The sequence below is a fragment of the Balearica regulorum genome, chromosome 2 (genome assembly GCF_011004875.1).
Source record: "Balearica regulorum gibbericeps isolate bBalReg1 chromosome 2, bBalReg1.pri, whole genome shotgun sequence".
NCBI lineage: Eukaryota > Metazoa > Chordata > Aves > Gruiformes > Gruidae > Balearica > Balearica regulorum.
The window spans coordinates 165,275,396-165,302,003 of record NC_046185.1 but is presented as its reverse complement, the minus strand read 5'-3'; the positions used below and the strand labels follow the sequence as shown (position 1 = coordinate 165,302,003).

Genomic DNA, 26,608 nt, shown 5'->3' with positions numbered 1-26,608 from the left:
CCTAGAGATAAGCGTGGCGCACACGCCGCAAGCGTACAGGAGTAATGGAAAGTAAACGGGTGTTTGTCCAAGGGACTGCAGAAACCCGGAGGACAGATTGTAGCAGGGGGTGGGCACAGGTTTTCCCCTGCATCATGGGGGGAGGATAAAAAGACACCTCAGGATCTCGACCACGAGGTTGTCCCTTGGCCAGTCCTTGCTTGGGAGCTGGTAGATCAAGCTTGTAGATCAAGCCCGTCCTTTGCTGCCATGTGGTCTTGGGAAAGGAGATGTCCTTGCAGATGATGCTGTAGCTAAGAAGACCGCTTGAGGTCCTCATTTGTGATGTTTGTAGGTACCACACAGAGCTACTGGTGAATGTTATGGCCACCTCTTGGCAGACCAAGCAGATCTTCTCCCACTTCTGCCAGGGATGCTCAGAGCCACATTTGGATTAAGAGTCCTTGAGAGATTTTTCTTCCCATGAACTCTGGTGGACCTCTATGAACTTTTAGCACTGACAGCATCCTGCAGCAAGGATGGCCTCATCTGCAGTTAAACGGGAGGATGCTCAGGCACTACTGCACCATACAAGCCAGGGCCCTAGGTTAATTTACACTTGAATTTCAGCAGATGGGACCTTGGGAACAGTGATTTGCTCACTTTCGTCTCTGCGTTGCATGCCTAGCCCCACTGCTGAGCTCAAAGCGCTTTTGACTTCAGCAGATTTGCCTTGGGCCAGAGAAAAATCTCATGATCCATCTCATGGGAGTGCACAAGCAAGGTCTGCTGAGCTCCAAGCAAGTGTAGGAGGATGCTGTGTGAGCCCATCACACTCACGCCGTCCTTGCAGATCCTTTGCCCCGTGCTCAGGGCAAAAAGGGGGAAAGTTCTCAGGTCCAGGTTTGTGGGACAGTGCAGAAATCTTAAAGCAGAGAGAGGGATCTCTGATCCTGGGGATAGCTGTGAGACCTCTCAAATCTCACCTGATCTCTGCATAGTGGCAAGTGGAGAATGTCAGCCCAGGACCTCACTCATCCCTCTAGCCCTGCTCTTTTTTCTCCTGCTACATAGATCTGATTAAATGAAGACAGCAACACCCAATTGACACTAAAGGCTCCTCTGAAGGTCTCTGGTCCAACACTGCTCAGAGCAGGGCTGAATTCAACACTGTCTCAGGGTCCTCATCTCCTAGGAAAAAAACATCTCCACTGGAGCCAGACTCCTGGGTAGACTGAGTCTCTCCTACTGGTGGAGATGAAGGCCCAGCTCATCTCAGATATCTTGGAAAGGGTGACCAAATCACATGCTCAGGTCCCTGTTTCTTGGCAGTGACTGTAAAAGGAGGTTCTAGATGCCGCATCCCTGGAAACATTCAAGGTCAGGTTGGATAGGACTCTGAGCAACCTGATCTAGTTGAAGATGTCCATGCTCATTGCAGGGGGGATGGACTAGATGACCTTTAAAGGTCCCTTCCAACCCAACTATCCTGTGATTCTATAATAAAAGGGAGCAAGGAAAGTACTTGGTGAAAGATTGCTACCTCGTAGAGATGCAAAATGAGATTAAATGATCCTGTGCTGCAGTGACTTACGCATTCATCACCTTTTTACCTCCTTTCTGTACCATACCTTTCTTGTAACCCCAAGGCCTTCTCCATGGTCCTTCTGCCAGCAGCCTCCTAACCCCAACTCCTTCTGCCTGGCAAACCTTGCTGCAAACAGCCCAGGATTTCCCCTTCACATTGGCATCTCTCGCTCCTGCCATTACACCAGTTGCAGTTTTCCTGCAATGTGCATCCCCAGATTTCCAGAAAAAAATTAGGCTAGATGAATAAAACTCTTCAAGGTGAAGTTTTTCCATGCAGAGTGGCCACGACATCTCGGGTAGTTTCCCAGGAGCTGGACCCTGGTAGCTGCCATCTGGGTTTGTTTTTTTTTTCTCCATCACACAGGTGTCCAGTGGGTGTATGTGACCTGACATTGATGTTATAATTAGGCTGGTTTCCATCTTTCTCCTCGTAACTGAAACAATTGCCGTCATTCTTGCAGGCGGTCAAAGTTCACCCTGGGCCTGGGACGGCTGTGACATTGATTGGCGGGTCCAGGGCGACTGCTGTCTTCTCCTTTGACGCAAGTTGTCAGGTTTGGGCATATCAATTAGTGGCTGCACAACTTAATGAGGTTTTGATGATGGAGAACAGCCGAAATTTCATTCCCATGCAGGAGAACACTGTGATAACCTCGATACCTCTGGTGTTACATTTTCTTCTACGTCTCCGCAGCCAAGCACCTTCACATGGAAAGCCGGAGTGCTCTCCTCTTTTACAGCTCATTAACTAGGAATCCTGGCTGGAAAAAGCCAGGGGTGACAGGACACAATATTAGTGTTTCAGAGGTGGCAGCTCTGCTAGCAAACTAAAGGATTTCAGAGCACTGTGCTGCTAGAGGTGAAATATTTCAGCTGAGCATTTAAAATCCAGGTTTTCTGTGCACGGTCATTAAAAGTAGAAGGATATGTGCCACATCAAATCCTACAGCATGGTACTCTGGTGATGGACAGACAGCTTTCCCGGATGGAGCTCTGTAAATTTTCACAAAGCTCTCCAAATGGGTTATTTTAATGCTCCTACCTTTTGCCTTTACACTCAGAGAGCATCTCCCATCCAGGAGACAATTCGGGATGGCTCTAGCAGTGTCTGATGGGCCGGGGGTAGGACTAGGCACAGGAATATGCTCTGGCATTGCTGCACTGCCCGTCCCAGAGACCAGACCCAACTCAGCACACCCCACAAAACTTCACTGGATGGGGAGCGCTGCTCATTGAACTCAGTTGCATTGACCCAGGCTTACCCACAAAGTTAGTCTGAGCAGGCTGAGCCTAAGCAGAGTTGGATCATCAATTCATACCCCTGAAAGGCATCCCAGCATCTTCTGAAGTTCTTCATAAACACCAGTGACAAGGACTAACACCCAACTCCTGTCCCTGAGCCTGGTCTCTCTGCAGGCAGCATGGCCAGGCTGAACTCAAGCTCTGAGACGGCTGCAGATGAAGGAACGCAATGCACCATCCACGCAAAGTCACGATGCATGAGATGCCCCTTTGCAAAGCTGTACCAACACCAGTCTAGAAACGTGCTGTTAAAACGAGGCCTGTGACGTCCCAAGATGGTTGCAACTCTTCCTTTCTTCAAAGCCTTAGGAAGCCTTTGTCCCAAACAAGTTGCTGTGAGGTTACAGCTTGGGCTCCTTGCTCTTTTGGGACCTGTGGTGCCTGGGGGGATGTCCCCAGCTGCGAGACCCAGTGTCCATGTGGTGGGCACAGTGGATCAGCAGATTGAGCAACCAGCTGCCGCCAGCACAATCCATCAAATGGGAGAGGCTGCGGGACCTTTAGGTGGCTCCCCAGTTGATGGTATTTCTAATCCCCACTGCAGCTCAAATTTATCCAGGTCACAGAAGTGAATATTTTTGTGCATGAGCCTCGAGGATCCCAGGAAGATCAGGTATCCCTAAGGACCTGATCTCATCAAATACTTTGAGCTGTGGGTAATTGCACGGCCCTGCCATGAAGATCTGGAAGCACTGGTGAAGAATGCTTGGTGTCCTTAGGGGATGCCCAAAAACAGGGGACAACGGTGCTTGTCCATATCTCCACCCCACGTGGACCTGAGCCCCATGGATCTGGACAGCTGATGAAGCTGCACTTGCAGCTGCAGCTCCATCGGTGCAGGTCTGATTGCAGCACTGCCATGTTACCTCCAACGCTGAAATGATGCCACGGGGTAAACCCAAAATCAGAGAAGGTGGAGGGAGAGGCCAACTATTCATGGTACCAACCAATGCCATTATCAGGTCTTGAGTCTTGAACTGCTCAACTCCCCAGACCAGAGGTCCTCACGGGTCAAATACCGACACTATTGCTCACACCTAAACCACAAGCAGCCTGCCGGCTCACAGCTCTGAGTGTTCGGGAGCTGCTGCAAGTCGGTGGCCACAGGATCTCCCCACACGTGCTGGTGAATTGGGCTCGTCAGCCCCTTCGCGGGGAGGTCTGGCTGCTTAAGAAGGAGGGGAGAAGAGGGCAGCAGCACTTTGTGAAGGTACCCCAGGTGCCTGCTTAGGAATGTGTTTCTACTGCTGTTGCAGGTGCCCAAAATGCTGCCAGATGTAATCGGTGCCGATGGTCACACCTCCACACTTGAAGTGTTCTGCAGAGAAGACGCAGCTCCTCACCCACAGACGTTTGAGTTACAGGGGCAGGCTGAGGAGATCACAGGGTGTTTTGCAAGCGAAACATCCTGCCAGCGTGCATTTTCCCACCTAAACGCTGAGTAAATTAAGCGCTTGGGCTCAAAATGATGTGAATCCTCGCCCGTTGTCCCAGGAGGGATCCCGCTGGCTGAACGCAACATCTGCCCTGGAGTCCTCTCCCTCAACAGACGATAAAGACCTACTGGAGGTGACGTCTGGAGCGCGCTGGGTGAATCGCTCCTCTTTATCTCCACTGACTTGAGGAAGAGCTGCAGGACTCGCTCAGTGGGGACATCTGGCCTGTAGCAGCTGAAAGGAGGAGGGATGGATAGACGACAGCAGAGGAACTAACTTATCCTTCCTAACCCATCTTCCCCGGGTACCAAAAGACATCGCCAAGGCTGCTCAGACTGGGCATCATCCCACTCCAGGTGCAGCTGAGAGCTTTATCCAGAGGTGTCAGCAATTAGCAACGCTGATACTATACAAAGCTCTTCTCACCAGCAGGTTATGCCGCACGTCACTGAGTCACGAAGTGCAGCTATTTCCAAATTAAGGAGAAAAAAAAGTGAGGCTGAGAGTGCTGCAGCAATTTGCTCAACATCCCTGGGGAGTCGGTGTCATGGGCGGAGAGCCAATCTGCTCCGTTCGCTCTCCAAGCTTCAGTCCCACATCTGAGATGCTCAAAAACGCTCTGGTTGCTTAGTGTCCTTGGTGCTTGGTGGCCAAGTCAGCCCTGAGTGGAGAAACCATAGCAAAATAAAAGCCCTTGCTGCAAATATTCTTATTTTGCTGCCAATCAAGGGAGCCATTTAGAGTTTAGCTTGCTTTTCCTCCCATTTCCACCTTCCTTTTGCTGTCAGCACGGTAAAATGTGAGCAGCAAGATGAGATCTGTTGGCTATTCAACAGCTCAGACCCACCTATGGGTGACCCTAGGACTGCAAATCCAAGAAATAATCACTATTTTTTCAGTAGATAAGCTAGCAAATTGCTGTCAGGGGATAATTTCTCAGCTCCTGTGAGTAATTGCAATTCTCACCTCAACGTGAAAGACTCAGAAGGTGAGCAAACCCCAACCTGACAACACGCCATCACGCAGCAGGAGCTTTAGGGCAGCAGAAAGCAGAGCATCGATTGACCCCGGTGTCCTTCAGCCCCTTGTACATGGGTGACCATCTCAGCGTCACCCCAAAATACCCCAAAATGACTTCGCCATCACCAGCAGGAGGGATTCAGTGGCTGGACATCGCTGCTGACAGCTCAGAGGTCTCCACCACCTCAGATTATCATCAAACAGTATCTTCTCAATAAAGACAACTTGCCCACACTGGGGGAAAAGATTAATTTTAGGGACCCTGGAGTTACAGCAAATCCAGCCCGCGGTGTTTTTTCCTGGGGCAGACGCAAAAGGAAAAGTATCGCTCAGGCAAGCGCTTTGTGATATTTTTATAACCTCAGAAAATCGCCTCGTACGAACACTTGGGGTTTTTTTGTTGAATTTTTTTTTTGTTTGTTTGTTTCAACAGGCAGCAAGAACAGGGTGTAGTTCAGCCGGCAGATTTGTCATCCGAGGCTCCCGGTGGGGAGGAAAACTCTCCAGCTCCAAAGGGGCCATCCAGGAAAAACCAAAGGTCTTTCTGCAACCTCAGGAGCACCCAGCAAACGAGGCGAGCCACCCCGAAGTATCCCTTCCTATTTCATCCTGCTCCCACATCGGCTTTTCACAGAAAAGAGAAAGCAAGCGACATGTCTGCTCTCCCAGCTGCAAAAAAGACGAGGCCTCTTTCTTCCTATAAATGTCATGAGTCACCGGGCAAAGTGTTCGTCTTGCATCACAGCAGCCGTCATTAATGACTCAGACCGATGGGGCCAAATTTCTACTGGCTCGTCGACTCAGTTCTCCACCGAGAAGGTAATAATGAAATCATATAGCATAGATGATATAACATGGATGATAATAACAAAATAAACCTCCCTCGAGTCGCTTTGCACCCCGGCTGGCACCTCCATCAGCTGGATTTTTTGCCAGGGAGGGTAGAAGGTGATGGGATGGTGGGATGAGCATCTTCTGTCCTCCACCCCCAGCCCCGTGAGCTTAATTGAGGAACTGCTCTGGGTTAAAAATAAAGCAAAAAGAAAGAAAGAAAAAAAAAAAAGAAGGAAAAAAAAAGTAGAGAAGGGTTATTTTTAACCCAGAGCGCCCTGATCTGGTTTGCTGTCCGGGCATGGAGGCAGGGCTGTAAAACAAGCGGTTGCTCAGCTCGGCTCGGCTCCGGGGATTTAGGGATGGGGGATAAACGTATTAACGGGGTTTCACTGTCACCTCGAGAGCAGTTTCCCCACATCAGCCGATATGTGGGCACACAGAGCGTGGCCTCCCAGCACCCCTCCCGCCCCAGGGCTCACCCAAAATCTCCCCAACCAGCTTCCCCAGAAACCCCGAGCAAGCGCAAATTCTCCTTTCCTTTCTCGCAGGCGGTGCCGAAGGATTAAATCCCGCTTTGCGTTTTAGTTTCAGCTCGGTAGCTCTTAAACCAGGTCCTGAAGGACGCCGTGCCCCAAACGGTTCACGAACCCCGGCTTGCACAAACAGCCCGCGCCGAAGGGACGGGGACATCTGCGATCCCAGCGGTAGTTGTCCGTGCCTGGACGTCGAGGTGGGCAGCAATCTGTTCACCGCAATGGTTATTTTCTTCCTGAAATCCCCTTTTTGCAACAGGTCAGCTTCTGCAGTGCAGGAAAAAATAAATAATTTGGTTTCTCGGCGCGTCTTTGCCATCGTTTCCATAGACTGTCAGTGCTCCGGCTACTTTTGAGTTGTTTGGGGAGATCTAAATGCAATTTAGGTGCTTCCTTAAGTAAAATAATAATAATGACAACTCATCCTTGCTCACGATGGGGATGGTGCCTCTCTGACAGAAGCACAGGGCAGATCTCGCCTCCGTCCCCGGCTCCCTCCCGGCATTTCTCAGCCCTGTTGCTGCCATCTCTCTGGCACACGCGACCCAATTTTGTAGGAAAAGATGCTTTTGGGCTCACGTCTATCTGTCCGTCTGCTTTCTCTGGCCTCTGTGCAGTATTTTCAGCTGCGGGACGATTTCAACCCTTGGTCTTTGAGGTATTTGTTTCCTATGAGCATGGGGGGAAATCTAGAAATAAGCAGTTTTTGTGGCTTCCTGCTGTCTTTTAAAACTCCTCTTCCTGTCTTTAATAAAGGCAATATTTAGTATTTAATATTTAGCCATGACTTCGATTTGTCTCAAAGTTATCCCAAAGCCAGAAAGGAAATAATCCTAAATTTATTGCACGCATGAGCTAACAGCTGTTTCTACACCCATCTCTTGAGGTTTTGAACCATGTGAATTTTTTTTTTTTTTCCCCCATGTGGAATTACAAAATTGCTCCATGTTCAGCTATTCCCTCCCACATCTATGTACTATTAAGGTGAAAAAATTAAAAGGGTTTTCCCCTACGTGGGGAAACTGAGGCACGGAGGGGGCCGGAACAGCACCTGGCGCACTCCATCCTATGGGTCCTCTCTATCTGTTTTGCCTTTTCCAGCACCAGAAACAGCAAAAAAAAAAAAAAAAAAAATTACCAAAACCTCTCTGTTTTGTCTCAGAAAAGATGAACTGAACAGTGGAGCGGCCTGGCACGGGCGGCCCTCCCTGCAGTCCTGCTTTATTTTGGATACAAGATCCCTAAGGATTTTCTTTAAACAGGCGGATGACCAGCAGACGCTGGTGAAGGCGGGGAGCACCCAAGGCGGGGTGCGCGGGCAGCGGTGGAACGTGTGGACAGAGATATATACGTACAGATACAGACGTACATACGTACCTACAGCCCCACACAGGGCAAGGCAGCCCGGCAGACGCAGGCCCCAGAAAAGTGCGCGCGTCCCGCGCGCGGTCCTGGCACGCGCTAAACCGCGTGGCGCGCCCGCGCGCATCAAGCCCCACGAGGCGAGCGCCCGTCCTCCGCGCCGCCGGGTGTCCCACGCCGCCGCACGGCACGTGATCCTCGCCCGGCTTGGCACGGGACAACGGTATCGCGTCACCCCCTGCCCGCCCAACGGCCCCGCACGCGCCGCGCTGTAACGGTGCAGGGAGTACGGAGCACCCCGCCCACGCGCGCTCACCGCCCTGCGCCGCGCACGGTCGCGAGCCAGCGGAGGCGGAGGGGCGTGGTCAGATAGGGGCGTGGTCAAATAGTGGGCGTGGCGAGGCGGCGGGACCCGCCCCCCCGCACCTTTCCAGCCCTTGCGGCTTCTCGCCGTAGCCCCGCCCATCCGCCGTTAGGCTCCGCCCCCTGCTGCCCTCCTCGGTTACCCGTGGTGCCGCGCGCGGGGCTGGCACTGACGTGGCCGCTGAGCGCCGCCATCTTGTGTGCCTGGGCGGAGAGCGGCCGAGAGGCGCAGGGGGGAGCCGGCTCCGAGCGGGACAGTCCGAGGACAGCCAGACCCACTGCCCGGGGCAGCAGCCGACGCCGGTGGGTTCACCGATACCTTCCCTTTCACTCCCTTCGGTCCTTTCCCCTCTTGCCCGCCGTCCCGCTACCCCGCCCACACCCTGCGGCGGTCGGGTGTGAGGCGCCGCGGCCTTGGCGCTGAGGAGAGGGGTCGGCGGGCCTTGGGGGAGCGGGCCCGGTCGCTTCTCTGCGTCCTTCCTTTTCCCCCCGCTACCACCGTCCTCGCTCGGCGGCTGCCGGCGGGAGGAGGAAGCTGCAGCCAGGCCGCAGCACGGGCCTTGGGGAGCGGCGGGCCTGGCAGGGGCGCTGCCCCATCCGCCTCACGCCGTTGGGGCTGGGTGGCTGGGCCGGGGTTGGGGGGACGCCAGCCCTTTCGTTTCCCTGCCGGCGAGGCTCGGGCAGGGGCGGGAGGGGGGGGACCGCTCCAACTCCCTAGCAGCTGCACCAAGGCCCGTCGCCGCTCCCCCTACCGGAGAATTAGACGGGATGCGGCGGGATGGGCTTCTCCTCCCTTCCCCAAACTCGCTCGTTCCGGCCTCTGCCCCGCCCGTGAACGGGTCTCAGGAGAGAGAGGTATTTCCTCGTTTTCCTCTCTCCCGAAAACCCTCATCGTAGCGGACCTCGGAGATCTGGTAGCCCTGTAGGGGAAATGAGAGTCGGATGAAACTCAGAGGAGGGAGGTTATTTTCCTGTAAGCCCTTGGCTGCTGTGCTGGCCTTCCTGCTGGGCTGAGGGGGTGATGGTAAAGAGTTCAGCTTTAGCTTGGAGCAAACTCAGTTTGCCGTCCATCGCTTGGGTTTGAAGTAGGAGATCAGTTTTCCTTGGCATTGCAACACCCGGTGGGAGGATTTTATATTCTGTCTGACAATACTATATCCTGTCTCTGTGAGTAGTTAACATGATACTTTAAGCTGATAACGTCTGTTTGATAAAGTGATAGGCCAGCTATGCGGACCTTTTCATGGAGGAGTCCGTTTCCCCCAGCAGAGCCTGACTAAAACTCTGCTGGGTCATAAAACTGCCGAAATGTTGTGTTTGACATTGACCTTGTTGCTTTGCAGCTATGCTCTTGCCAAACCAAATTCCACAGGTTGATTAGGGTTGTATCCAGAGGTCTTGTTTTGAAATGTAGCTTTGTCAATGACTAAAATGTGAACTATTTATATAAGACTTAGTACTCCATTTTGCAAGCAGTAAGGCTTACAACACCCCTTTGTAGGATATTCCGTTAACCTTATTTTTCAGGCAAAGAAATCGAGTCAAAGTAAATTGTCCAAGGTCATTCTGCAATATCGTTATTACTATTTTTGCTACTGATATGGAGCACTTCTGTAGGAAAAAGGAACTGTAGCTGAACTAGAGCTTCTTGGCTTTTGTTCATGGGTTTTATAATCAAATTGTCAGTAGAAGTACTCACAATCTTACAGATTTAGAATGGGAGTCTCTGAAAGGAAAGTTTACGTGGCTGGTATGATGCCACTTCTCTGTTAAAAACGCCTCTGCAGTGCCCGAGAACCCTGTTAGACTGCTTTCCGTGTTGTAGTAATTACATTGGGTGAAAGGGTGAGGAAACTTGCCTCACTTGAACCTCTTAAACTCAATTGCTTTGCCAAGTTTATTGATGCTTCTGCTGTGGTGGAGCATCAGGAGTAAAAATGACTCGAGCAGATGACATCTCCACTCGGAACAGCCTTTGCTGCTGTGATAGTCTGATATACGTAATAGATGTTGGATCAGGTTAAAAGGCAAACACCTGAACATTAATCAGTCCCCCTTGGTCTGAGGCATTTGCTGAACTTGTAAGATTGCCTAATTGTGAAATAAGGTTGGAATCTGAAAAGGGAATGGGCAGGAGTGGTGCGTTTTTGCTCAGTGCACTTAGTTCCCTCTGTGTATTAGTCATGCTGACCAAGTCGGGGGCAGGACTAGTCACAGCTTTCCAAGGCAAACAAAGTGTGTGTGGGAGTAGGGGGCTGGATTCTAGTCCTTGTAACGCACCAAATTGTGCTCCAGCTACACCTGTTTGAAAGCCTGCTTTAAGCAGTAGCATTCATACATCTTGCTGAGGCACAATTATCAAATAAGCTGTTGATTACAATAATTGGTGAAAGGAGGAAAAGCTCACAACACAAAATTCCAGCTGAAATTGCAGTGGTGATGTTTAAAGAACCACCTTTCTTTGCAAGGAAAAGATAGCTTTAGAAATAAAAGTTGCTGAGATGTATAAAGATGGCCTTTCAAGCAAGAATTTTTACAGATTCCAAAAGCCTTCACAGGCATCTAGATTGCCTTACGGTGGATAAATGTGATGAACATAAATTAACTTTTTCTGGAAAGGAATAGTTTTGATTCCTTTAGAAATCTCTTGAAAGTTTTGGTACTGGAATGGTATAGAGCTTGTATTAGAGCTAGCACTGTCCTCAGCCATTATTCCCTTTCTTTAACTGATGAGTAAAGAAGTTTATAATCAGCTTCGTACTACAGCAGCTGTTTTTCTGTGTTATTCAGCATTTTTTTCTTTCTGCTTGTGAGTTTCCAATTTTATTTCTTGTTTCTAACACATGCAAACATTAAAGGACTGTGGTACTACTGCTGATGTTTCAATTCTAATAAAACTCTCATGTCTAATATAGCTCTTATTTGTACGCTGATCTTGTACCTCACAACTAGCTGTGTAGGTTCTGCTTTGACATTTTCCCCAAATCAAAAGCCAATTTTATTACCAAAGCTCTCATGAGAGTTCTTGCCATTTCTAATATGAATGTAAATGTTGACTTACTGCCCAGTTACTGGGAATGAATAACAGGATATTTGGCTTCAAATTTAAGATTTTGAACTTGTGAATAGTTCAGCCTAAAGAAACTGTGCAAGGCTTGTCTGAAAAGAATTGCTTTGTAATAACTGGTTCTCACAGCAGTAAAGCCACTGTTTAACAGGTAAATATGAAGTCACAGTCAAAACTTGGGTGTTAGGACTACATTGTTGGCACTGCTTTTCTTCCACAGCAGCTACAGGCAGTCTGCAGAGAGGTGATGGATGTGCTTTATCTAAAAGCGTGAACGGCAACTCCTCCTGTAGTTTTCTACCTGTCAACCAATCCTTTAAATAAAATATTTTTCAGACCAGATGTATTTTTTCCCTGTATGTTGGTTTGCATGCTATTGCATGCATGGTAGTGTATAACTGCGTAAAGTAGTTTGAGATTTTGCTGTAAACAGGAGTAGCTTGTTCCCTCTGCTTGAAGGTGAGAATAAGGGAGTAATTCTGATTTGGGGTTTGAGTATCAAGTCAAGCAACCTGCCCTCTTTGCTTGATACTGACTTTTTTTTTATTCTGATCCATATTTGAGGAGTGAATTCTTCTTGTGTCTGAGAAATAGGCATGACCCCAAAGGAAATTTTCCTTCTTTTGCCCTTGTTTTGATCTTGTAAGTGGAAATATTTTCTGTTTTCCAGCCACTGTGAGCCCTGTGCTCTCAAGAGAATGTTACAGCGTGTGGAAAATGTGCTATCTCGGTAATGCATATAGACAGCAAGATGTTCAACCTACTTAGGTTGAATGAAGGTGCTACATAAGGAGCAGCTCTGTGTTGGAGTTTCTTCCACCTAGCTCCTCGCTTGTGGTTGACTTGTCCTCCATCTGCCTTGAACATGTAGCGTGCATCTGGGCACTTCTTAGTTGGTCACAGAAAGCATTTGGTGGCCAAATCCAGCTATGACTTTTCAGATGCGAGTATAGTTATATATCTTTAACTCTTATTTCACCTGATGCTTCAATGCCAGTGCTTTTCGTCTAAACTCCCCTGAAAGAAAAATAACAAGGTCATGATCATTTAGGGCTATAAACTATGAAGGAGTTGGGACTTACTGTTCATGAAGACCTCTGAGAAGTTCTTAAGGTTGCCTTGATTACAATGGCATTTAGGTCCAAGATAATTCCCTGTTGAAGAAAGAACTTAGCCTACTTGTTAGCGACTCTTAAATTTTGCACGTAGTCTATGCCTACTGATGTTAGTATGGTCTGAAGTCTCAGGTAACTCAAATCAGAATTATTTAAGCTGAAGTCCGCTGTTAAGGCCTTGAAGTTAAGGGCTTGAGTTGATATGCAGTCATCTTTCACTCAGGTTATCAGATGTGGAAGGCCAGTGAACAACTTCTAAAAATAGTTGAATATAACTGTACTTGAATAGTCATGTATTGGGCCACCCTGCCTATATATGCAGTAGTGCTTTGATAAAGACCTTTTTTCAAAATTTGCTCTAACAGAACACTTTAATCTGTAAAGAAATTACTTCAAGTTCAAAGGAACCCAGCTGTACTTAACTGACTGTGCCTGCTGAGTGGTGGTGTGAAGTACTGTTGCCCTGGATTAATCCTAAATTTTAGCAGTGTTCTTTTCTTGTTAGATCACTTCTCACATTCTCTGAATCAAGCTTTATATTGTAAAGAACAAGCTGCCAAGTTAGATTTGCACTTTAAATTATTTGCCAGTTGTTCTTGCATGTAACACCAGTAACAGCTGTTTAACTCGATTTTTTTTTTAAAAAAAGATTTCTCACCTCTTGTTTGCACATGGGTTTGATCTTTTGTATGAATATTTTTGTCTCTTGACACTTTAAAACCTTCTAGAATGCTAGAAAGTAAAAACATAATACAGGCCAACTAGTGATAACTGACTGGATGTCAAATCAATATTTCTGTTAAATAACAAATCGATTAATTTTTGTTCTCCTGTGACTGATAGAACTAGTATGTTAATACGGGTTAGGAATTGTGGGTTTGGGGTTTTTCTAGTTGTGTTAGAGGTGGAGTTAATGCTTAGGCCAATGTGAAGTAGACTTACCTTTAAATGGAGATGTGCTTTTGGTAGTAAATCAGTTGTCTTAAGTGCCCCAGTTTTCCTTGCCATAGGTGTCCAAGCAAATTGAATAAGGCGCAGAAAGCTACTAGGAAAAAGCATTTTTGTAAACCTGCCACTGTAAGGGGTTTTACCTTGTGCTTTAGCATTAGTATTTTGACTGATTATAATTGTATAATGCAGTATGTCATTGGTAGTGGCACCATGTTCATCTCTCCTTGAAATGGGCATTTAAAAAAAAGATATGAAAGTCCTAGGGAGGCATAATAGTTCCCAGAGACAACAAATGCCCTCTGAACTTGAGTGCTGTGCGGAGAAGGGACAGAGAATTAAGCTTTTCTTGACTTATGTTCATTGCTGCTGGTATTTTTCAGCTATAGAGAACAGGTTGCCAAAATGACTCTGCCCAGCAACTTTTGTTGTGCCACTTTAAAAGTTTTGATCGCTGTTGCTTTTCTTTGGGAGCCTTATGTGGCAAGTGCTGGTATGTAGAAGTGGAATAAATGTATTTTTATACTGCAGGCATAATTTGACTAAGTAATGCATATGGCATCCTCTGTCTTAGCCTCTGATTTTGTCTGCTGTGATATGTTTGAAGAAATGGTGTAAACTTGAAAGAAACTGGCATTTGCCACAACTCCTGGCTCAGTGAAGTTTATTCTTGATGTGATCAAAAAGAACTTTTCCAGAGGTGTAAAGCTAAGCAGAGATTTCAATATATCCCTGTACTTTCTTTAAAATACTGTATACCCTTCTGGTCATACTTGTGTGGGATAGCTTGTTAAACTAACAGCTCATCCAAGAAGTTTGGAGGTCAAGAAGCATATTTGACTTATCTTGATAAGCAGCCTGAATTAAATGACATTAAAGTGCATTAACGTACAGTCAAATATAAAATGCTGCAGAAAATTAAGTGTTGAATGATCTTTGGCCTTGAGATACTCCCCAGAGCTTTTATTCTAACCACCTACAATTAATAAAAGCAAATTCTAGTTCTTACAGGCCATATCACTTTAACAGACAGCAGCCTGCCCGTTAGTGCAGACGCTCATTCATTTTTAACTCATTACGCTGAGCCTTTCTGAAAAAAGGCTGCCTGTTCTCCTAATTGCTTATCTAAATGTATCACTCACTAGAAAACAGGCTGCTGAAAATACCTTGTTTCCTGAAACAAAACTGCAGTCTTATCCAGTGAATGTCTTTCTCACTGTTTACCAATGGCACATTATGTCTTACCTGAACCTGCCTAACAGGTTTTTACTGCTGTGGGGATCTTGAGGTGGAGTAGACTAGGTTAAGGTGTGCTTCAGGGCTTCGATGGGCAGGGAGAAACAAGAGTCATACGGACAGTTCGGTTTTGGGGCTGATCTGGGTTTGTTGAGCAGTGGTGAGTTTCAATTTCTAGAAGCTGAAGTCGCACTGAGGGAACGTGCACGCTAAGCTCTGCAAAAATAGTCTATGTTGTTTATTCAAATTGTCCTTTCATACACAAATCTTCCTACTTAGCCTGATAGATACCTCTTTTGAAGATGTGCTGAAGTACTACAAGCAGCTCACAAACCATAGTCTTTTATGTTTTCAGGCATTTTATTGAACTTGTGCTTCTAAAATGATCAGCGTAGCAATTACTGGCAACATCTGAGTTGAGGAAAAGAGAAAGTTAAGCTGCAGTATAGAATATGTATAGGCAATATATTGGCAAGTCTTGATATAGATTGCAAATGTTGAAGATGCCTGAAAAATAACTGGATTACCTGGTTAATATAAAAGGGTCTTAAATTTCCTCATATTTTCAAACTGTGCATGTTAGTTTTCATGGTCCAACTAATGGACTGAAATGAGAATTAAAGTAAGCAGATTCAGCTCTGAAGTACACTGGAAGTAATCGCGTGATCCTTCAGCTGAGTTGTATTAATGGGAAGCAGCTCTAAACTGTTGCGGCAGTTTCTGCTGTGGTAGTGTCTATGCTGTTTGACAACACGAATGATCTAAAAAGCAGCGGCCTGATGACTGGTCACAGTTGTGATGGTGATTTGGTTGAGGATTTTATTGATACCGGGGGAGGAACTCGAGGTGCTTTTGCTTAGATAATAGGAATTAATGAAATGCTGGCAGGGACAGTGCAGACTGTGGAGTGTAATGAGCAAAAAATGTGGGAATATGATTTCTTTTTCTGTGGTAACAGTTGAACATGATTCTAGCTGCTGGTCAGAGGATGGTCCTGCCAATGGTGAAGACAGAGACCTTCTCTTTTGCCCCAGCAGCATCCAACAAGTAACTGGTGGGACCCACAACAGTTTGTGGGAGTTCTGCAGATAGGCTTCTCCCAGTATTTTTCTTTTAGACAACAATGATACTGCAACTTTCTAGTCAATATCTAGATGTGTTTGTCTTGCAGGGGCGGGCTGTAAACTACACTTTCCTGCCTAGAAAAATAAATAGGACTTTCTGCAATGTCACCTGCCCTGAAGTACAAAATAAGTTATAGAAGTGGTTTGGATAGTAGGAGTATGGAAGAAAAAAGAAGGAAGTGGAAACCAAGGGCTTAAATGTATCTTAACTTCTCATTATTTACAAAAAGCAAAACCAGCATGGGTCGTCTAAAAGCAGTTTCAGTGGTGGAGGGCAGACTCGACCTGGAAGTAGCTGCCAGGAAAACAAGGATCTTAGGCTTCGCTATTGTTGGTGCCAAGTACAAGCGTCTTGTTCAGCAGACTGTGACTTCTCCAGGGTATGGAAAGATGTCATGGATGTAAATGCTAAGATTTTGCTGTGTTACCTGATTACTGCTATTGATCCAAGCATTTAATAACCTATTATGATTTTAAACATGCAGAAATGAGATGCATACTTTTGGAGGGCTTGTAAGGTTCTCTTGCTACAAGACTTCTTACGCTCACTTTGTAGGGTTACAAGAGCTCTGGTAAAAGGTTACAGTTCAACCCTGACTATTGCTTTTCAGATGAAGTAGAAGATAGAGGTAGCCTGAGCAGCCAAACAAAGGAAAGCTTTACAGCTCCCCTCCAGCCCAGTGAGAGCTGCTGTTGTGGGCTGGGGAGTGAGATTTCCTGCTGTGAGTGATTTGGATAAATAGGGACTCTAGCAAAACTGTTTTCTCTACTTCCTAATTAACTTTCCTGTTTATACAGCTTTCATATATTCAAGTGGGAGTTGAATATTCATGGTCGTGCTTCAGAATTATGAAGGAAATGGTGGAATAATAGAACTTTTAAACCTTCCATTTTGTTTTAATCCACAGGCTGCCTTGTCTGGCTTACAGAGGAGCTTAGTTTTAAAGTTTCGATTGCATTGAGCTTCAGTCATATAAAATAAATGAATCTTTGACTCGAGTTACTTCAGCAAGTTGAAGTGGTGACTGATGTCATTCAGGAACTCTGGACTCTGAACCTCACTGTGGAGCTGCTTGTTTTAAGACATGTGACTTAGTTAATGTTACAGTGCTTAACTTTGGGGTTAAAAATTGTGTCCTGCAAAGCTTCCTGAGGAGGGCAGAGCTGCTAAGACATTTCCCCGTGCTGAGTGAGGAAGCCAAGCTTCATACGTCCCTAGCAAAGAACTAAACGGAGCGGGACAAGATTTTCGTTTCTGTGGTGCGCTTTTCAGTTCAAAGCATGTTTTGATTGTCTTGAATAGATACTCTTTAAAGTCTGGTTCCAGTGAGAATTCTGCTTCAAGCATACGGCTTCATCATGAAATGCAGAATATCTTCAAGAGATGATTCAAACTTCATATTGCACTTTAAATTGTGTGACTTGGTTTACAGGAAACTCATCCTTTGAGTGTTACAGGTCTTGGCTGTATGTGCTCCTACTGTCTTAAGTTGTAGTTTCAGTGGGCTCAGTCCTTTTTAAACTGATATCTGAGCACTTCTAGACAAAGCAGCAGAGCAGAGGTGTGAATCATCACTATCGCTGTGTAACATCCTCATCTACACCCCACTGTAAAGCTTTCAAGCTGGTTTTTTTTCATGTCTTATGTGAGCAGAATAATAGTTCTCTTGGTGATTTCAAACTCACTGTAAACTGTGAGGTAGTGAGTTTGGAAAGGGGGGCAAAATTTGTGGAGGAAGTGGACAGGTGGTGGGGTAGATCCCATCCCAAGGGCACAGGGAGCGTCTGTGAGGGCTGGAGTGCAGAGGCGGTTTCTCCAGTTCCTAAACAGGAAGCTGCTGGTGATGTTAATCCACTTCTGACTGTCCAAGCAGAAATGTTCACAGTGAAGGAAGAAGCATTCATTTCTAAACGTCTCTCTCTGAACGTGGCTATTAATTTTTGATGGTTAAGTTTCAGTAAATGTGGATTTGCTTCCTAGAGAAGGCTTCCCTCCAATGTTAATGAAAGGAATGCTACTTTGTGTTTAAGTTGGGTTTGCAGGCTGTTTCCTCAGGGTTTGAGAGGAAGGAAACTGTTCTGAGTAGGAAAGAATCGAAGCTGTGTTCTGAGTTTCCTTCACAAAAGAAGGACCAACTACTGGCACACTAAACAGCAAAGAGATGAGCACACATTTAAAACTCTTTTTAATTGTAGGTCAATTAGAAAAAGTGTGTTTATTGTAACACTTTAGGCTGCAGATAAACTATCCCACAACAGTGGGGGACAAAGTTGCTGAAGTGGTCAGTTGTGTTGAAAGCAAACCGTGAGTTTTGCAAACAAAAGTTTGCTAACAGCATTCATACTAAAACCTCTGAAAGAATATTTGAGAGATTTAAAGCGCTTGGAGCAATGCCTTTTTATAAGGAGTAAGTTTTTACTTATCTCTTCATCTTTGTATTGCTTCAGTATGGGGAAAAATAATGTATGGTGGTGGCTAGGGGTATCTAAAGAATTCATATTATCTGATACTTTTTTTGGGTGGTTGATTATGCCCTGGTCAGAACACAGCATTGGTAACTCATGAGTGATACTGTGATCTTTTTCCTCTAGACTTCACTGGCCAGTGAGAACATATCTCAACCATGGGAAATATTTTTGCTAACCTCTTCAAAGGCCTTTTTGGCAAAAAAGAAATGCGTATTCTAATGGTTGGTCTGGATGCTGCAGGAAAGACTACTATTTTGTACAAACTTAAACTTGGTGAAATAGTAACTACTATTCCTACTATAGGTAAGATTTTTACATTTATATAACTGCTTGCTTTGATATTTGGGTCTTACTGTTTGCAGCAGTATCTTACCTCAGCTGCCGCTCGGTTGATTTAAGTGACTTAGTGCTGTGCCCTGACGTGACTGTCAGAACAAACACTTGCTGAAACCACGGTATGAAGATGGCACAGCCAGATGCTCCGGCATGGGAGGAGATTACGTGGCTGTTTTTTCACTCCGTTCCCTCTCTAGTGATTCGTGGAACAACCCTTCATGGGCCACAGAAGGGCGATCTGCCCTCCTAAGTGTGTTGTGGCATCAGCTAGATTAGACTGAGAAACTGAGGGTGACTCTGAGAACTGTGTGATCAGAGACATACCTTATTTGTGGTCCTTTAAAGCTGAGGATTTTTTGGATGCAACATAGTTTGCTCTGCATTTTCTAGCTGCTCGGGTAGCAATTACAGCTGTTCATTGGTTTGGGGTGGGGGTGGGAGCAGGGGTTTGAGAGAACTCATGTTTTGAGGGCTTCAGGGTAAGATCCTGCTTATTTAAAGTAGATGTAAGTTTTAAGATAACGTTTCTAATGATCACGTTCCGAATGTGACTTAGTAAATACAATAGGTCCAGGGCCAACTATGTTTAACTGAGATTTTTGCCATCATTTCTGTTTTAGGTTTCAATGTGGAAACAGTAGAATACAAGAACATTAGCTTCACAGTCTGGGATGTAGGCGGTCAGGATAAGATCAGACCACTCTGGCGCCACTATTTCCAGAACACACAAGGTGAGTCCTAACACTTAAATCACAGGTTTCCAGAATTTAAAATTTTTTTTTTAAATGTCCTTAGTATGATAATCTTGCAAGTTTCTTGGAAGGGGAGGGAGGAGTATTTATTATTATAAAATGATGTGTTTGTGTGCAGCTCTGGCTGTCATATTAAGCTAGTGCAGGCTCAAAGAGGGATGGAAGGAAATCTAGAAACCAGTCTTCCTCGTCCATCTGAATCAGAGCGAGTTCAGAATTCACTTTTCTTCTGTAAGCATTGCAGCGCTCTGCCTTCACTTCAAAGCAGAGCCTTTACTACAGGCTCTAACAGTCCCGGGGACTGAGAGCTTGTCGCTTCTTCCACTGCTGTGCCTTTATAACGTGCGTGCATTAGAGTCATGTCAAAGGATTTCGAGAGTTGCTACTCGCTGGAAAATACCGAGTGGTTATGTAGATGAAGCGCACAAGTTCCAAAAACGCAAATGCAAACTAACACTTTAAGCAAGAACAGACTTTCTCTCAGACATGCCATTACAATAATGAGAAAACTGTATTTTTCTGATATATACTGAATTGTTTTTCATTATTTTTCTCTTCAAAGCTTAGTTTTGACCTCCAGAAGTAGGTATCATTTGTAAATAGTTTTTGGTGTATGCTTATTCTGATTTTTTTGCTTATTTCTAGGTCTGATTTTTGTGGTTGACAGTAATGACAGAGAACGAGTGAATGAGGCCAGGGAAGAGCTTATGAGAATGTTGGCAGAAGATGAGCTCAGAGATGCTGTTTTATTAGTGTTTGCTAACAAACAGGTATGCCCAGGAAAGGTGTCTTTGTGTAAGAATTCTTGTAAACATACAATGTACTTGTGAGTGCTGGATCTTGAACCTGACGTTCATATTTCCAGTTTAATAGTAGATAAGCTCTCAGTAAACGTCCATTCGGTTTTGTTGAAGACAGCAAACCCGTAGATTAAATTACCCTGTTCTCATCTGAAAAGAGCAACCTTCTAAACAGTCTTGGCTACAGAAATTCTTGTATTTCCCATTTTAGGGAAGAATTCTACCAGTTTGATTTTTTTTTTTTTAAGGTTGGCTTGGCTCAAGTACAGCACCTGCCCAAGCCTCCTCCGAACAAGAGAGGCAGGCCAGAATGCCAGAACCTCCCCGAATTCTTCGGTTGGGGTGTTTGAGGGCACTGCTGGTGTTGGTAGAAGCACTGGGCTGACTTTTTAATGGACTTGTGTTGACTTGTGTGAGCTGTACGCTCTTAGAGGCCATAAAGCGAGCTGAGAGTTCTGCCTTTTATTGCTTGTAAAGGTCTTGGTAGCTTAAACCCAAGTGTTGAGGGTCTTAAATATGGCTAGTAAACTTAGAGAAGGAACAGCATCCTGCTTCATCGATTGCACAGGGTCAGTTGTGAAGGGTAAAGAAGCCATAAGTGTTGTCTAGGAGCAGGAAAGGTAGACTGTAAACAGAAACAGTACTAAGCCAAGTACTACTTCATGATAAAAGTTGATCTTAAATCATAACTGGAGTCACAGAAAACATTTCCTGAGTTGAAAGTGAATGAAACAGCCCTTGAATTGTAAGCAGTTTTGGGTCAGCACTGAGGGGCTTGATGTGTAAGACGTCAGCTGTCTCACTTCTGCTTTCGGAAGAGAAATATTCCATAATACGTGCTTTCGATTGTGGTGTTAAACCTTTGGGGCTTTTGTCGGTATAGGGGAAATAGCTTGAATATAGAAGTAATCCACTGAGCTCTTCTGGAAGAGAAGCTCTAAGAGCTCTTAACTTTCTTGTAGTGGCTTTAAAGCTGATGATCAAAATGAACTTAGGGAGGCGGGCGTTTCTTCTCAGCGAGTAGGGCAGAAAATGACTCTTCTTCCTTCCCTCAGGACCTGCCGAATGCGATGAATGCAGCAGAAATCACAGACAAACTCGGACTGCATTCTCTTCGTCACAGGAACTGGTATATCCAGGCAACCTGTGCCACTAGTGGAGACGGTCTCTATGAAGGACTGGACTGGTTGTCCAATCAGCTCCGAAACCAGAAATGAAACCATAATCCTTCCTCTTCCCTCTTTTTCCACCCCTCCCTCTTATTTCCTCCTATTCGCCCTTCGCTTTACTCTAATGTGGCAAACTGTGCTACTTTGTGGTATTGAGTGCCGGAAGCTGTTTTCATTTCTTTTGTCACAGTATATATTGCATCATGCTGTAAATGTGGCAAATACAAGCCTGAAAACAGTTAGGTTTCTTATTTAATGTAAATAGTTTTTGTTTCCAATGAGGCAGTTTCTGGTACTCCTATGCAATATTACTCAGCTTTTTTATTGTAAAGAATCAACTCACTGTTTAGTACTTGGAAGGGATTTAAGTGGGTTAACATAAGGGTTGCCAGTGGTCCTTGTGCGGTAGAGCTGAATACTATCTCGGTTGGGTTGTGAGATCTGTGAGATCCATTTTGGTGGTTGGTTTTTAACCTGAATTCTGTATTTTTTTAAATAGTCAAGGAAAAGTAAAAACACTTCAACATACAAACATTTGACGCAGCTTCTGCTGTTCTAGCTCTAACGTGGTGACTTTTGATTCTTTTGGAACGGTGAAGCAATGATCGACACCCAGTTAGCTTCATCTGGTTAAAGAACAGATCATAACTAATAGATCTCTGGCTCTTTCTGTAGCTCATGGTATGTGCTCATATTTGTTCATACTTGTTAAAAGATTTGTCGAACCTGGTTTAGATGAGCTTGCAGACTCATGCTAAACGTCTGACTTTTGGTTCAGGTGAGATTTATCACTTCCATTGAACGTGAATAATTTCCAGAAGTCACATTTTTATCCTGTCGTATCTGTCAAAAGTGTTTCGTACTTTTCTTGTGCGTAAACCACTCCAGAAGGCAAACCTTTCCACAGAAAGCACAGCCTGTACTAGTCCTAAGCTCTATAGGCAGAAAGTACTGTACTTAACGTAAAAATTGCCATGAAAAACACCAAACATCTATGTATAGTGTCTAGGAAAAAAAAAAAAAAAGCATGAGAGTTTGGAGAGTCATTCCACTCTAGAAGTATTCAATCCCATTTTGGAACAATCCCATATCTGTATATGTGTGAAAACCCTTGGCATCCCTCATACTGCAAGGTTCAGATTTGCCATCAGAAAAAAAAAAAGACCTCTTTACTTTTTCTTTTGTATTTTGATAAACACTGAAGAAGCTGGAGCTGTTAAACTTTAACTTGAGGAACTATCAGAACTGGTTTATTTAGTGTTGTGGAAACCTTTATTGCTTTCAATACACAATTAGTAATCAACTGTTTTGTATACTTGTTTTCAGTTTTCATTTCGACAAACAAGCACTGTAATTAAAGCTATTAGAATAAAATCTCTTAACTATTTCATGTTTTTTATGCCTTGCTGTTCATTTGATCATCTTGGCAGAATCATGATGAAATACTTGTTGAATAAAAAGTTTCATGAAACTTGCACTGGTATGATGTTGTTTTGTATCATCTTTGTACAGTACCATGTAGCTAGATTAATGCAAATCCAACTGACGTTTTGCCGGTTTTACATGAAAATTTCAGGACAGCTCCCATATTTTCCAAATAACATATCGTTCCCAGTTGGACTCCTGCAGGTGAAGAGGTGGGTGCTGGTGGTAGTTGGCTTCTGCTGGTGTCCCTTTGTTGCCTCGAGGGCATCTGTTGAGCTTCTTGAGTAGTCCTGTCACTTCCCACAACAGATTGTTCTTCCTGCTGATCCCGTTTCTGTGAATTAGCAGGGGGGTTTGGGGGGGAAATACGAAGTTTGCCTTCACAAATGCTTTGGTTTGCATTTTTCTGTTGTGCAGTCCCCTCTGGACCCGGGACAGAGCTCCTCCCCGCTGATCGTCCTGCCTTCCCCAGTCAGCTCCAGCTGCTTGTCGCCAGTGGTCACGCTTGGGCTGCCGGCTGTTTTCCTGGCTGGAATTCCAGCAGCTTGCCCCATTACACAGGCTGGAAAAGTGTAAGGTGAAAGGTATATTATGTAGGTTAGAGAGCAACCTTGCTGGTGGGGGAACGTGGGGCTTTGGATAGGTATCGGAGGGGACTGCGGCTGTTGACTGGAATTTGCTTTCTCAGCCAAGCGAGCGCTGGCCTTTTGGCCACCCTCGTCTCTGACCGATGACTTGTCCCCTCGCTCCCCAGGTTCTGTTTCCTCTCGGAACCCTTCAAGCAGCGCGGCAGCCGCTTCACGCGTGTGCGCGCAGACCAGCCCTCATCCTCAGCACGGGTTTATTCTGGGACAGAGGCTGACGGAGGGGAAACACACGTCTTCTCCGCCCTGACGGCGGCTGGGGAGCTCAGGGTTAGTCGCACTTGTCTCCGTAGCGGAGGGTAAATAGTATTGGGCAAACAATGGGATTACAAAACTCCTGTAAATCAGGTTATTCTTTTGAAGCTCTTCACCTTGCCTTGAATTTCAAGCTCTGGATTGGGATCTTTGCACGGCTGGTAGTGCAGGACTTCTATTTATTCTTGTTCCGGGAGGGAATTGAACTTGAAGGGCCGGCTGTTCCGCTGGCGTCACTTTGCGCCACTGAAATAAGTGAAGCCCCCCGCTCCCGTCTCGTCCCCCGTCCCTATGAAGGTGGACGCCCTGCTGCGATGGCAGTAGAGAGGCTCCTCTTGAGCGATGGTTTTCACCTGAGGCGCGTCGGCACGGGGGCCGTGCGGTGTCCAGACTGCTCTGGACGTGAAGATGGGGAATGTGCTGATGTTACCTGGGCTCTGTGCTCAGGGCAGCGCAGGCTTTGCTCTGTTCTGGGCTCCGCCGGGCCCCTGGGGATTTCAGCTGCCAGCCCGGCTCCCTTCGGCAGGGCCCAACACTGCAGCTGGTCTGGTTCTTCCCTGTCCGCCCAGGAACGCCAGCCGCTGGGCAGGAGGTAGATGGGGTGAGGAGCCCTGCAGTGGGGATGGGGCTGGGCTCCTTCACCCCCACCCACCCTCATTTTTACCTTGTCCATGTTTCTCAAACTATTTTTTGCTCAGATCTCACTTTTGAGTGCGAAAGGGGCAGGGGTGTCGCCTCCAGACAGCGCAAGGGGGTAAGAGCTGCTGCCTGATCCCTCCCTGTGGGGACTGAACGAGGGGACACAGCCCTGGGTGACACGGGACACCGTGGGGGCTTATCTCTGCCCCTCCGTGTGCTCCAGGCAGGAGAGAGCAGGAGCCCTCCGGGCCAGGCTGAGCTGTGCCACGACAGCCATGTCACGGACCCTCCGGCACCGGGCTTGGCACATCAGCACCGGGCTTGGCACATCAGCACCCCGCGGCACCGGCTGGGACGTGTGCCCAGAGCTGCAAGTGAGGATGGTCCTGGCGGAGCTGGGCCTTGCCGGGAGCATCCATCCCACCCGGCTCGGGAAAGGAAGGCAGGGGGGAAGCGGGAGCCCGTGGAGGCAGCGTGGCTCAGAGCAGGACCCTGGGATTGGAGTGGGCTCTGGGTTTTCTCTCCGCGCAAATGTGGCATTTCAGCTCTCCCGTAGTTCCCTTTTCAGCCTGGAGCTCCTGGCACCGAGTTCCTGTTAAGCACAGCCCGGCCCTGAGATGTTCCAGCAGGCACTGGTTGCACCCTGAACCCCAAAAATCTGCGGGAGGGTGACCCCGAGCTCAGCAGGCTCAGGCCAGGGAGCATCTTGAGGTTGGGGGGGGCAAATCACCGAAACTTGCAACCGCTCTGCAGCATCTCCCGCGTCGGCGGGGTGAAGCATGTGCTCGCAGCCAGGGAGGGGAGCAGGACAGAAGGGCTTTATCTCAGCTCGTTCCCCCCCCAGAATGAATGCTGCCCTTGTTCGGCACCGGGCACGCCTGGTCCCACCCCGCACCGGCACCGCGGCTCCGCACCCCGGTTCCTCCTGCCCGGCTGCGGGCAGGGCCGTGGCACGGCTGCCTGGATGACAGAAAAACCCCCACACACCAACGCTGCCAAAGTGCAAACCCAGGACGGTCGCCAGCCAGGGGCTTTTGTCCGCCAAGATACACAAAACTGCCCTGTCTTAAGCGGGATAAATTGCATCATTAATTACACAAACGAGGCCCTTGTGCTTGGTGCGGCCACTCTGCAGCCAGTGATGCTCGGGATGATCCCTCTCTGTTTGGTTCAATATTTTGATTTATTGATGTAAAACTCCCCTTTCTTGGTGCACCAAGCACATCATAAATAGTTTTTTATATATATATGTGTGTGTGTGTGTGTGTGTGGTTTTGAGGTTTAAAATGCTGGACGGGAACGGAGCTTGCTGCTCCCTGCCCCGCTGCGGGGTGGCTGTGACCAGGGCAAATGTCTACGGAAGATTCCCCATCAGCTGAGGAATTATTTCAGAGGTTCTTTCAGCCGTTAATTAGGGCAGTTTCCTTTTTTTAATCCAAAAAGGCTGTTTTCTCAACCAAAAGGAATTTCCATCACCCTCACCCGCAGCTGCTTGAGTCACAAAGCCTCCTGATTTTTCCCCAAACTTTGGCTGGGAAAGCACTCATCCCTGGGAGCTGGGCTGCTCCCTCCCCACGCAGGGGCCAGGGACACGGGGACATCCCTGCGGTGATTTCTGTCACCCCACGGGAGTTTGGGGGGGGGGGGGGGGGTGACAGACCCACCTCTGCTTCACATCCCACCAGGGATACAGCAGCTCCCGCTCGGCTCTGCCCAAATTAAAAGCTTTTTTGGGATGGGGTGGGGGTAAATGTCACCTTGGGGCGGCCCGGGCAGGACTCTGCCCTCTCCTGGGCAGGGGGGGACACAGACACATCCTGAGTGTCCTGCACCCACGTGTGTGCGTGGGCCCTGTGGAGGGGATGGGATCGTAAAGCCATCGGGGCCGAGAGGCAAAACCGCCCCCCGCAACGCGCGACCCCCGAGTTTTATTTTGCAGCTGATGAACTGAAGGGTTTAAGGAAAGAAACTCTCCTCCAGCCGCTTCGCTGGCAGTTACTTGTGGGCATTGAAAGAAGATATTAAAAAAAAGTCACATAATAATAATAATAATTAATAATAATAATAATAGCATCCAAAGTCTCTCTACATAAACACGTGGTCCCAGCACCAGCACCCTGCCAGGATCAACAACGGGGTGCGGGGGGGAAGCGGCCGGTGCTGCCCCAGGTTGAAGGCAGGAGCCGCAGGCAGGGAACGGGCAGCTGGCG

General features: G+C 46.9%; 1 protein-coding gene across 1 annotated transcript; it reads left to right on the top strand.

Annotated features, from left to right (window-relative positions):
* Positions 1 to 8,562: 8,562 nt before the first annotated feature.
* ARF1 (ARF GTPase 1) lies at positions 8,563 to 22,910 on the top strand. The gene is made up of 5 exons (XM_075746866.1): positions 8,563 to 8,722; positions 18,502 to 18,681; positions 19,335 to 19,445; positions 20,112 to 20,236; positions 21,322 to 22,910. The coding sequence occupies exons 2-5, from the start codon at positions 18,534 to 18,536 to the stop codon at positions 21,481 to 21,483; spliced, it is 546 nt and encodes a 181-aa protein (XP_075602981.1). The 5' UTR covers positions 8,563 to 8,722; positions 18,502 to 18,533; the 3' UTR covers positions 21,484 to 22,910.
* Positions 22,911 to 26,608: the final 3,698 nt, after the last annotated feature.

What these genes read in the sequence shown, in the direction of transcription:
- ARF1 (XM_075746866.1), top strand. Translation starts at nt 18,534, where the DNA reads ATGGGAAATATTTTTGCTAACCTCTTCAAAGGCCTTTTTGGCAAAAAA. An exon ending in AACTACTATTCCTACTATAG is followed by an intron (nt 18,682 to 19,334) that starts GTAAGATTTTTA and finishes TTTCTGTTTTAG; the next exon opens with GTTTCAATGTGGAAACAGTA. An exon ending in TAGTGTTTGCTAACAAACAG is followed by an intron (nt 20,237 to 21,321) that starts GTATGCCCAGGA and finishes TCCTTCCCTCAG; the next exon opens with GACCTGCCGAATGCGATGAA.